The following is a 12,834-nucleotide window of genomic DNA, read 5'->3' on the forward strand; positions in this document are numbered from 1 at the left end:
TGATTTGCATACAGAGACCATTACCAATGTATTTTTTGACCCCTGATTTCTGTAATTCAATTCCAAGCCGTTCATTGCGGTAAAGTGCATAGAGTGCCTTTTGGACCTCATATTTGTCCTTTAATTCAATAGCCGTTGGCTCAGTGAACAAAATACCTCTACCAATTTCATTAAATATTTTAAAAACTTCTTTAAACCAGGGGATCTGCATGCCATTTTCACAATTAAGGCAGTCCCTAATGATGTTTTGCGTAAGGACAGCAGCCTCATTCCTCCAGATTCTAATCCAGAAGAGTGCTGGTCTTACTTTAATAAAGTCGTTTATGAAGGGGAGATTGAGGGCCATATGTAGGTAAATGGCATTTACCGAATCGTAAATACCGAATTTTACCGATTCGGTATTTACAATTCGGTAAATGCCATGTAGGTAATTATTCTGTAAATATTACCGAATCGGTAATATGCGGTAATTACCGAATCGGTATTTACCGATTCGGTAATTGCCATTGATTCCTATGGGCCTTGAGGCCCATAGGAATCAATGGCAATTACCGAATCGGTAAATACCGATTCGGTAATTTTACCGATTTGTCAAGGGGGACAGGGTGTCACTTTGACACCCTGTAGCACCCCTGATTTTGGCTTGTGTGCAATGTGACACACATACATGCCCTTAGGGCATGTATGTGTGCCACATGGCACAGGTGTACATGCACGGATGTGCATGTACACAGAAATTCGTTATTTACCATGCCATTGTATTTCATGGTAAATAACGAATTTCTAAGGGCCTGTGGCACTGTTTCCAGTGCCACCTACATCCCAAAATTCCGATTCTGTACATTTACCGAATCGGTACTTTACCGATTCGGTAAAATTACCGATTCGGTAAATATACAGAATCGGTAATTTTCAGGCCCCCTACATCTGGAATTACGAATACCAGTCGGTAACGGCCGAAATCGGCCGTTACCGACAGGTATTTTCCCACCTACATATGGCCCTAAGTTCGTTATGACAGATGAAATCGGAAGAGGAAATTGGTGCTCCCAGCAATTTCCTGCAAAAACGATTTTCCTCTCTTTGAATGCCAATGCTGCTGGCCGATCCCCAAACTTCGGCTCCATACGTGGCAACAGGGGAACACTGTAGTTTAAAAATTTTAACGATGGCTTTAGTGGCGCCGATTTTCTTAGGGCGGGGGAGACTCAGAACAGAATTGTTGGCTTTCGAGAACTTGCTCGTGCAGTCTCGCGTCTGTCTCCAGTCTCTTTTCTCTCCACCTCTCTTCCTCACTCCATGCCTCATCCTCCCTCTCCTCTCCTACACGGGTGAGGCGAAACCTGTAATCGGATTTTGAATCGGACATCGGGGACCGAAGTTACGACGCTTCGAACGTCGCGGCCTGCTCTGGAGTGATGCCCTGGGCTCGAGTTGGCATGATGCCCGAACTGTAATTGATCAACATCGGCCTGAGGGAAGACGGACTGGCAGTCCGATTGACTTTCACTTTCATTTCTGGTGATCTCATCAAATGACTGTCCCCCTGGGCTGGAGGCTACTGCTATACGTGGCACATTAGAACGCTTTTCTGATTGCAGTATCGGAAAGAAGACTGGCCTGTCCCCTCTGACTGCCACTGCTCCTTTGTCTTAAGGATCTGGTGCCGCCATATTTCACCACGGCGCACCCGCCTCGAGTATCTGGTCATTTGCAATGGCAAGCAAAACTGACGGAGACAAGTCGAAGACTAAGACTACTCGGCGAGGTGGTTATACCCAGTCCAACAATATGGATCGGTACCCTCAAACTAAGGGATCCCCCAGCGGACCGGGTAAATCGATGGAAGACACGAGGGGCACCCCCCCTCGCCAACGGAACTAACTTTGCAGGACGTTATGGCCGCCATTGATGGCAGTAAAGCCTCCCTCGGACAACAAATGGAGACCCTCGCTCTCAAGTTGGACACAGTGGCTATAGAAGTCAACCTGATTCGAACTGATTTGTCCAAAACAAACGAGAAGGTTAAGTCTTTGGACATCAAGACTGCTAGCTTGACGGGTGATGTCACCGACTTGTAGACCGAGGTCCGTAACTTGCAAACCTCCAACGATCTCTTTGCTCGTCGTTTGGAGGAATTTGAGGGAAGAGCTAGGCGTAATAACGTTCGCGTTATTGGGGTCCAGGAAAAAGCAGAGGATCCTGCAGCTGATCTCTTTGTGGAAAATCTCATAGTCTCCCACCTCGTACCTAAAGGACTGAGTACGTTTTTCACAGTTGAGCGGGCCCACAGAGTTCCGGGTGGTAAACCAAAGCCGGGGGCACCACCGCGGACTATTATTGCCAGGATTTTTAACTTCAGAGATCGAGATGCAATTCTGCAGGCCTCGCGGATGGGTGGGCCCACAAAGTTTGAAAATACTTCTGTGAGCTTCTACCCGGACTTCGCGCAAGCGGTCCAGAAACAGAGACTAAGTTTCAAGGAGACTGAGAGACATGGGCCTAAAGTACGCAATGCTCTTCCCATCCAAATTGAGAATTGAATCCGAGGAGCGGATATACTTTTTTGATCGTCCTGAAGTGGTGGCTGACTGGCTGGACAATCTGTCCAATCAGTGTGGCCAGGATGGACAGTCTGGTGGAGCGGAGGGCGGATCGGAGGAGCAGGAGTAGGCGCTTGGCCTTCGATTTCTAGATCATGTTGGCCTCGGAAAGTGGTTCGCTACACTAGCTGAGGGAACTACAATGACAATTTGGGGGGTGTCGGGGCTATTGGTGGGTCTTCTCCTCCTCTGTTTTCACTTTTTGTAGTTTAGTTTGATGCAAGTTGGGGTGGCTTTTTAGGCTTATGCAGGGTGCAGGGTGGGGGGGGGGTTAGTAATAGGTTATGGTTGGGGGGTGGGGCGGTCCTGGGTTGGGTGTTTGAGTTTTTTGCAAGGCAACGTATTGTTTGATCGTCTGATCGAAGTGCCGAGTTCTGGAGAGGGATGGATCTGTCTACATTTTTGGGGTGGGGGGTAGGGGATTGAAACTAATTAGTTGGAATGTGAATGGGCTGGGGGACAGGATAAAATGTGGGGTTGTGTTGCAACTGTTGAAACGTCTTTCCCCTGATGTGATACTCCTCCAAGAAACACACTTGATCGGCAACACTTGTCATGCCATGAATAGGAGGGGGTATCGTTTGGTTGCCCATGCCGGGTTTACCTCTGGGTCTAGGGGGGTAGGCATCCTACTGAAGAATTCCCTCCCGTTAGAGATTGATGCAACGGTACTAGACGATAGAGGGCGCTATGTCGCTATCACTGGTAGGTGGGAGGGTCGTACCCATTCCTTGGTGTCTGTGTATGTTCCCCCGGGCTTGCAATCGACTACCTTTGCGGACCTTGGGTGAGTCATCCTTTCACTCCCGGAGGGGACTTTGGTATTGGGTGGCGATTTTAATTCAGTGGTTTCGGGTAGAGATGATCGACATCCGCCTAGGGACCTCACGAGTGCCCAGACCTGGCTCCGCTGCTTTATAGACACGCTGGGCTTGGTGGACTGTTGGCGGCGGTTACATACCGCCCGGCACCAATACACCTTTCATTCGGGAGCACATGGTAGCCTTTTCAGGATCGATTATGTGCTGATGCCCGCTGCACAGGCCCTCTCTGTCACTGAGGTTAGGCATCTGGCGCGGGGTGTATCCGACCACTCCCCAGTGTGGCTTCAGATGGAGTTACATGCGGGTGCTGAGGGCCGGGTGGCCCGATCAACACCTGGTATTTTCGGAATCCTACAACCGGTGCTCCCCTGGTTAAGTCTCTTGACCAGTATTTTATGGAAAATGAGGGGTCTGTATCGTCCGCGATGACGCTATGGGAGGCTTTCAATACTGTCATTAGGGGCCAGGCATTGTCTTTGATTGCGGGTGCGAAAAAACGAAGAAATGAAGAAGTCGTAAAGATTGAGTCTGAGATTGTGGATCTAGAGTTTGACCTCGAGCGGGGGATCACCCGTGAGAAGCTGCATGTTTTGCATCTTAAGCTATTGGAATACAAGGCATTGGTTACGGATGCGGCTAAGATTATAAATAGGGAGCAGCAGGATCCTTTGTATGATGTTGGCGACAAGGCTGGTAAACTGATTGCATGGCTGGATAAGAGATAGGGCGAGTCGTGTTGTGCCGGTGATCGAGAGAGTGAGTGGTGAACGGGTGACCGACCCTGATGAGATCGCCCAATGTTTTGCGGAGCACTTCCACGCAGTCTATTCCCCTGTGTCAGAGCGACCGGAGGAGGATTCGCATTTGTTATTACACGATATTGCGTTGCCGTGCCTGTCTGACGCAGATAAGGAACAAATGGAGTCGCGATAACTGTGGATGAAGTGGCTCTTGCTATTCGCTCCTTGCAATCTGGGAAGGCTATGGGACCCAATGGTCTCCCTATTGAACTCTATAAATTGCGTCCCGACAAGATGGCTCCCTATATACGCGATATATTTGTTGTTGTGGAATCGCGCGAGAGAGGCTTCCTCCCCAGTGATCAGCGTTTAGCTACCATTGTGGTGATCCACAAGGAAGGGAAAGCGAGGGATCAGTGTGCTTCCTATAGGCCGATATCTCTTTTAAATGCTGAACCTAAGATTCTCATGAAAGTATTGGCTAATCGATTAATAACTGTGATTAGCGAGCTGATTCATCCAGACCAATCTGGTTTCATCCCTCACAGAAACACGGCTCTGAATCTTAGGCGGTTGCATGGTGCTCTTGCGAGGGCGGCGACGTTACGTGAGCCAGCCATCTTGGCGTCCTTGGATGCCACAATGGCGTTTGATACCGTGGAATGGCCGTATTTGTGGGCTGCCCTCGCTAAGTTCGGATTTGGTCCAGGTTTTATTGGCTGGGTACGGCTCCTCTATGAGGACCCCCTGGCGCAGATTGTTGTTTAAGGGCGGGTTTTCCAAGCCGCTCGGTCTGGGGAGAGGTACGAGACAGGGTTGTCCCTTGTCGCCGCTACTGTTTGCCTTGGCCCTCGAGCCTCTTGCTGCAAGGATCAGGTGGGAGCCCTCGACGAAGGGTATTCAGTGGTCCCCTGACTTCGAGGATCGTATCTCGCTCTATGCAGATGATATCCTGCTGTATCTAACGTCGCCCCGGAAATCACTGATAGTGCTGTTCGATGTCCTAACTTCCTTTGGTAGGAATTCTGGTCTTGTCATAAATTGGACCAAGTCTTGTCTATATGTGCTCTGGGGTGAGGCCCCCCCTATCCAGCGTGACTGTCCCATCCAGGTGACGCTCTCTGGGTTTAGGTATCTCGGAATTTATATTTCACAAGACCCTGGGGCTCGTTATGAGCAGAATTTGATCCCACCGTTGAATAGGTTGAAATTGAACGTGGCGGGTTGGCGTAAGCTCCCGCTTTTGCCGCCCTGCCGGGCAGCTCTCTTCAAAATGATGTCTCTACCACGTTTCCTCTATGCACTCCAAAACACCCTTGACATAGTTTCGGCTAGCTATTTTCGTGCAGTGGAGGGTCTCCAGAGGAAGTTGATTTGGGACGGTATATCCCGTATAGCGCTCGCTAAGCTAACACTCCCATGGTACGATGGGGGTATCTCGCTCCCTGACATTAAGCGGTATTATTGGGCGTCTCAACTGAGCGCTATTAATCATGGCATGTATGGTCCTAAATCTAACCCCGCGTTTACTATGGACAGATGGTTGTTGCCTGGGGGCGATTATTATAGAGCACTATACTCGAGGTCAGCTGGTAGGGATCTGTCGGGGCCTACGAGGACTGCTGTGCGTCTTTGGTATAATGCGAATAATGCGATGGGATGAAAGATCGCATGACTCTGGCGACCCCACTTTTCGCATCTGAGAGACTGGGCAACCTGTGGAAGACCAAGGGCTTTGAGAAGTGGGACCTGATTGGTATTAGTAAGGTGGGTGACCTCTGGGTCAAGGACAGTATTAAATCATTTGAGGCGCTGAAGACAGAGTTCCAATTGAATGATAGGGAATACTTTCGATATCTTCAAATCCGCCATGCCTTGAAGTCTAGTTTCTCAGAGGGTGAGAAGATCCCAGAATCGTCCTCGCTCGAGGATAGGGTGCTGGATGGTCATGTGCCAGACAGTGCTATCTCCTTGATCTACAAAAAACTAATAAACGATAGGGCTGACCTACTGGTTCAGCTCCGGGACTCATGGACCCGAGATGGCCTAGAGTTGGACGACGAGGACTGGCAGTCTGCGGTCTCCTCTCCCAAGGAAGATGCGATTCCGGCTCGTCTCCGGTTAGTGCAGCTCAAGATACTTCACAGGACCTATGTTACTGGCCCCCGTCTGGTTAGAATGGGTTTCTCTGAGGACGGTTTGTGTAAGCGGGGATGCGGGCTGGTTGGGACGTTTCTCCACATTCTCTGGGAGTGTCGGGATGTGACTGTCTTCTGGAATGAAGTGCATAAAATTATGGAGGAAGCTACGGGTGTTACTCTTTTGCCCGAGGCCAAGCGTTGTTTGTTGAATGTGTGGGAGCCAACAGATCACAATGCGGCACAGACTCAGTGGGTGACCCTTGGAAACATGATGGCTAAAAGAGAGCACAGCTATGGGGGCCCCAGAGGCCACCTACAGTTGAAGCATGGAGGGAGAATATGGACTGGGCGATGTTTAGGGAGAAAACTGTATACATAGCCCGGGGGCGACCCCGGAAGTGGAGCAAGATATGGGGTCCCTGGAACAGTTACCGTGGTGGCATCTGCACTCCTCCCATGACAACTAACGCTGATGCTTCACTTTCCCCCTCACCTCACGTTCCTACTGCTGTATTATCTTAATGTCGTACTGACTTGTTTCTCCCCTCCTCCCCCTTCCCATTGTGGATTGCAAAATGATTCTGTACTGCCTTGTTCCTCCCTCGTTTGAACTGGTATTTTGTAAATTGTACTTTATTGCCTTGTTTGTTTTATAATTTTCAATAAAAAGAAACAAAAAAAAATAAAAATGTGAACTGATACCACAGTGGGCCGTAAGTTTATTTCCTGCCATTCCCTGATTCTTTAATGCAACATGTGAAGAAGACAAGTTTTTTTCCAGGCAGTGGGTAGGTAGTTTATGACACATAATTTGACGCCAGACTCGGAAAGTGAATTAAGGTCTCATTTCGAAAAAAATCGACGTATTGTTTTGGATGACTTTACACCCAAGACAGGAAAACAGAGCAATGTATCCTAAAAATCACAGTGACTAAAAACTAATATGAACGTCCCTCTCCATTCCTAACAGTGTATATGTTGGAAAGCACGCAACTCTCACTAAAGAAAACGAGGCTCTTAGAAAACTGGCGTGAAGGGACATGCTTTCATTGGTACTATGCCTGTGTATACAGCTCATTGAATACAACGTTTTTACATTATCTTTCTTCAGATTCCCCTGACGAAGGGCGCATTTTATTTGCCCGAAATGCATTGGCAGTTCAGTTCATGAAGCTTTATTCGGTACATAATAAAAATTCCCACAAAAGCACAGCAAACAGGCGACAGAATTAAAAGAAGTACAAACATGATTAAAAACTCATACTTTTTCTAAAAGCCATAGATTTACATATAAAACTGGCAGTATAAAAACATATGTCGCGGTGGTCCAAGTTATACAACAAACACATAGCATCCTCCACATTTGAAACTCCATACTTAAGATATAATGGTTTTAAAAAGGAGATCCTAACGTTCTGAAATAGGGAGCAAATGAGCATAAAGTGCATTGTGTTTTGCTTGGAATGTCCGTCACAGGGCCACGGACCCACAGGGGGCTTTTTAGGGTGTGGGAAGGCCACTAATACATGAGCAATGCCAACTCTTAATCTGGTCAATACAAACCTATGCGTTGGCCTGGTTACTACGTCCCCTTGCAGCCCGAACTGCCAAGCCATGCCTTCCCTGGACCGGAAACAAGCTTCCGAGGACCGGTTTCTGGCATTCCAGCCGTCTTCAACCCAGCTTGCTTGAATCCAGTGGTGTGGAGAGCATGGGACTCACGTCTGAGCATACCCATCCCACTCGGGGTGACAAATGCAAAAACCACAGTTGATGGACAGAATGCAGAACCATGTCATACATTCACCCCGTCCATCATCCCCTTTTGTATCGCTTTGTTCGCCCTAAGTTGGCAGGGTATGCTCAGACGTGAGTCCCTTGCTCACTTGGCCACTGGATTCAAGATAGACTGGCTGATGAGGATTATGAATCTGAAACCAGTCCCAGGATGCGTGTTTCCGGTCCAGGGAAGACCTGGCTTGGCAGTTCGGGCTGGACTGTTCCCATGAGGCACAGGGTCAGACTGATTTGCATATGGCCATGTCTGAACTGGGGTGGCTGAGTGAGCTAAAGAATGGTGATGGATTAAACCCAGATCAGATGACTGGGGGTGAGTTTTTGATTTGCTCAAATGCTCCGTACATCATCCCCTTTTGTTTCGCTTTGTTCGCCCTAAGTTGGCAGGGTATGCTCAGACGTGAGTCCCTTGCTCACTTGGCCACTGGATTCAAGATAGCCTGGCTGGTGAGGATTATGAATCCGAAACCGGTCCCAGGATGCTTGTTTCCGGTCCAGGGAAGACATGGCTTGGCAGTTCGGGCTGGACTGTTCCCATGAGGCACAGGGTCAGACTGATTTGCATACGGCCATGTCTAAACTGGGGTGGCTGAGTGAGCTAAAGAATGGTGATGGATTAAACCCAGATCAGTTGACTGGGGGTGAGTGTGTGATTTGCTCAAATGCTCCGTCCATCATCCCCTTTTGTATCGCTTTGTTCGCCCTAAGTTGGCAGGGTATGCTCAGACGTGAGTCCCTTGCTCACTTGGCCACTGGATTCAAGATAGCCTGGCTGATGAGGATTATGAATCCGAAACCGGTCCCAGGATGCTTGTTTCCGGTCCAGGGAAGACATGGCTTGGCAGTTCGGGTTGGACTGTTCCCAAGAGGCACAGGGTCAGACTGATTTGCATATGGCTATGTCTGAACTGGGGTGGCTGAGTGAGTTAAAGAATGGTGATGGATTAAACCCAGATCAGTTGACTGGGGGTGAGCGTTTGATTTGCTCAAATGCTCCGTCCATCATCCCCTTTTGTATCGCTTTGTTCGCCCTAAATTGGCAAGGTATGCTCAGACGTGAGTCCCTTGCTCACTTGGCCACTGGATTCAAGATAGCCTGGCTGATGAGGATTATGAATCCGAAACCGGACCCAGGATGCTTGTTTCCGGTCAAGGGAAGACATGGCTTGGCAGTTCGGGCTGGACTGTTCCCATGAGGCACAGGGTGAGACTGATTTGCATATGGCCATGTCTGAACTGGGGTGGCTGAGTGAGCTAAAGAATGGTGATGGATTAAACCCAGATCAGTTGACTAGGGGTGAGTGTTTGATTTGCTCAAATGCTCCGTCCATCATCCCCTTTTGTATCGCTTTGTTCGCCCTAAGTTGGCAGGGTATGCTCAGACGTGAGTCCCTTGCTCACCTGGCCACTGGATTCAAGATAGCCTGGCTGATGAGGATTATGAATCCGAAACCGGTCCCAGGATGCTTGTTTCCGGTCGAGGGAAGACATGGTTTGGCAGTTCGGGCTGGACTGTTCCCATGAGGCACAGGGTCAGACTGATTTGCATATGGCCATGTCTGAACTGGGGTGGCTGAGTGAGCTAAAGAATGGTGATGGATTAAACCCAGATCAGTTGACTGGGGGTGAGTGTTTGATTTGCTCAAATGCTCTGTCCATCATCCCCTTTTGTAAATTTTTTAAGGGCAGCTGTCAGGCTCAAAACAACAAGGGGCACTAGGTGAACATAAGTAGCCAATGCTTTAGCTCTTAATATAATTAACTGTAAATTTATTTGTATTTTTAAAATGTAGAATGTATCTGCTTTTATGAGTGAAACCTCGAATGAAGCATACTTTGACTTGTAAGTAGCCAATGATGTTAGTCTTCGAATGATCCTAAAGAATGAATTTGATGAGGGGGTGTTCTTAATCATGGATGAACTCAATATGTACTATCTTATGAAGTCGTATTGTTCTGTTTTTATTTCATGATGTATTTTATTTGTACTTTTATGGTATTTTTTTATACCAAATAAAGTATTGTGATTACCTCATTTATTTATTGAATGAATAAAGCATTTTAACAAGAAATTCTGTAATTAGCAACACGAGGATGTTGCAATAGGCTAGTGTGGGTTTTGGTCACAACACAGAGAGGCTGGCAGATATATGATGGATAACGGTAAGTGGTAGTAATAATACTTTACAACTTAAGTATGATAAAACACCATCTTGGGTTATGCTAGACACATTGGCCAAAAATTAAATCATGTTTCCATCACATTTGTGACGAGTAGGATGCTCCCTTAAAATGTTCCTTGTCAAATATCTTTGACCGACAGCCACATCCTTTAAGCTATCGAAAGCCTGTCTTGTTGCATCTTCGATTTAACTGTTGTGCGTGTCAGGATTTTTTTAATTTCTTGGAAGATTCTGCATCTACCTAAAGCCAATCTATCGAAAAGTTGCTAGGTGCATTTACAGATGCATTCTCACGATTAACAAGTGAATCTCAAAATACATTAAAAATCAAATAACCTTAGACTTATGGACAAAAGGAAAAGTGCATGAACCACCAGTACCAGCGGGTCATTATAATGAAACTCACAACCACATAGGAATATCTTCTTAAGCTTACCTTTTAATGACAAACTGGATGTTGCTGCTAGCATCCAGGATCCTTCTCAGTTTCACAATGCCAAAAGTGTTAGGTCGTCGAAATGTGACTCCTGGAGGCAAACCCAAGACAAACAGATCTTCCGGATACATCAGGAACTTCGAATATGGCACTTTGACCGGCTCGGATAGGCCTATGGCTTTGGCTGGAATACAAAGAGAAGCTAATGTAGTAAAATGATGCTAAGTTCCAATAGCGTGTTCTTAAATCTGCCACACCCCTAAGAAATGGCATTTGACATGCTAAGAACGCAAAATGACTTGATTGCAACACAAATGTTTGGCCAAAATGTTTTGTAAAGTCTAATAGCAAATTGCACATTATTTAGAAGGTCAAAGTCTCACGTTGTATGTTTTTCATCACTTTTTGAGGTATTTTTAAATGCAGGATGTCGCACTGTCGATTTTTCGGTCTTTTTTCACCACTATAACCTCTTAAGTACAGATCTTAGCTTCATTTTCTTTCATAATCTTTAGTCTCAACCTCTGAAATTCACTTACTCCATAATCTTTTCTCATATTATTAAATACCACATTCTCCCTCAACTTTTCTGCTTTCTCAGTCAAGGTACTTAATCTCTGCTGTAATCTTAACCACTTGCAGGGCTGTCACAAGGGGCGTTTGGGAGGGCATTCTGCTTCAAGCCCGCTCTTATGCACTCGATTTATACATGTAAAAACAAGCATTGGTAATGCTACTAGGTGTGGCCTTAAAGGAATGTTGTATGGTAAGGTGATCTGTAACATGCGTCAATTCCATAATTAAGTTACTTATACAAAACCACTCTTTATTTATACCTTATGAGACATTGCTGCAGGATACAATACAGTACTGAAGAAAAATGTAGTGCAACTCGTGCACTTCTGACCGTTTTATTGGAAGTGAGAGTACAACAATATGCTGAAAGAAATTCTATTATGAAATTATTCGAAGAACAGAGTAACTGGGAAGCAATAGAGCATGAAGGGGAGGAAATAATGAACAAAATTGAGAAAGTGGATTACGGATAGAGTACACAGTGTCGAAAGAGTGGCTGAACGCATGGAGGAATAACACCATTCTCTAGAGTCGGAAAGAGGAACAGGAACAATTTACAGGGATGAACATTCAAAGAGACGGGAGTTAGGTGTAAATAGGGAGGGCAGTTTTAGAGGAGTTGAATGAATAGTCTCCAAGGGGTAAGGGGAAAATGGAGCACCCGAAAGATTATAGTGAGTGAAATACTCAACAGAATGCACAGTAATAAGGAAGAGCAGATTTACACCGATTCGAAGGCTAAGAACAAGTGAAAAATAACAGTTAACTTGGAAGAAGAAATACCCCAATTCACTCAGGGACACTATCGCATCATGGGCTTAAAAACAAGTGAAAGCGGACAGGATGCCCACTATCTGCTCTGGGGTATTTCCCATTTGGAAGTGTATTGAGATCTAGGCAAGACTGCCCATAAACCTTCGCAGCTGGCTAGTCATTAGGTGGTGTAGACCCTTTTTTATTAAGGCAGAGATGGGCTGAGGACAACATTGCCAGAGATGCCTCTTTCCAGAACTGCTTGTGAGTAGGCTCTCTGCACTTGCTTTCTCCCACTTTTTACCATAAGTTACTCATAACTTACACGTCTGGATGCTGGTTGCTCTTCACTGCAGTTTGGAATAGGGTTAAAGACTGCAGAACTAAGCCAATTATCTTGGAGGGAGAGCGTCCTTCTAAACTATTAAGCAAGCTATTACCCAGAGTCACATGGTGCTGGGCTGACCTGCCGCCGGTGCCAGGAATTGAACCATGAGCACCAGATTCCAACGTCAGTCGCCCTCACTGCGTCGCCACATGCTCAATTACACTGCATATGCATGTTTGCTAGGGGTACCATGTTTTCTCTTTCTGCGTAGGAAACCCCATATTATCCAGGTCTAAAGAATTAGAGAAAATAGGAACACAATTTGTAGATCCACCACGTGTCGTCTGTTTAAACGTTTGCATTTGGGTGCCCATTGCTACCCACCAGCTAGACATGTGTTTGCTGCCAATGGGTCAACTAGTCTACAGTAATCCATTGTGAATAGAGACTGCC

At 46.6% G+C, this 12,834-nt stretch overlaps 1 protein-coding gene across 1 annotated transcript in view; it reads right to left on the bottom strand.

Annotated features, from left to right (window-relative positions):
- GTF2IRD1 (GTF2I repeat domain containing 1) overlaps positions 1 to 12,834 on the bottom strand; it is a 993,687-nt gene that overhangs the window by 314,625 nt on the left and 666,228 nt on the right. Inside the window, exon 18 of the mRNA XM_086954598.1 lies at positions 10,725 to 10,908. Within this exon, the coding sequence (XP_086810724.1) occupies positions 10,725 to 10,908 (184 nt within the window). The remainder of the gene's footprint in view (positions 1 to 10,724; positions 10,909 to 12,834) is intronic.

The sequence above is a fragment of the Lissotriton vulgaris genome, chromosome 2_1 (genome assembly GCF_964263255.1).
Source record: "Lissotriton vulgaris chromosome 2_1, aLisVul1.2, whole genome shotgun sequence".
Classification (NCBI taxonomy): domain Eukaryota; kingdom Metazoa; phylum Chordata; class Amphibia; order Caudata; family Salamandridae; genus Lissotriton; species Lissotriton vulgaris.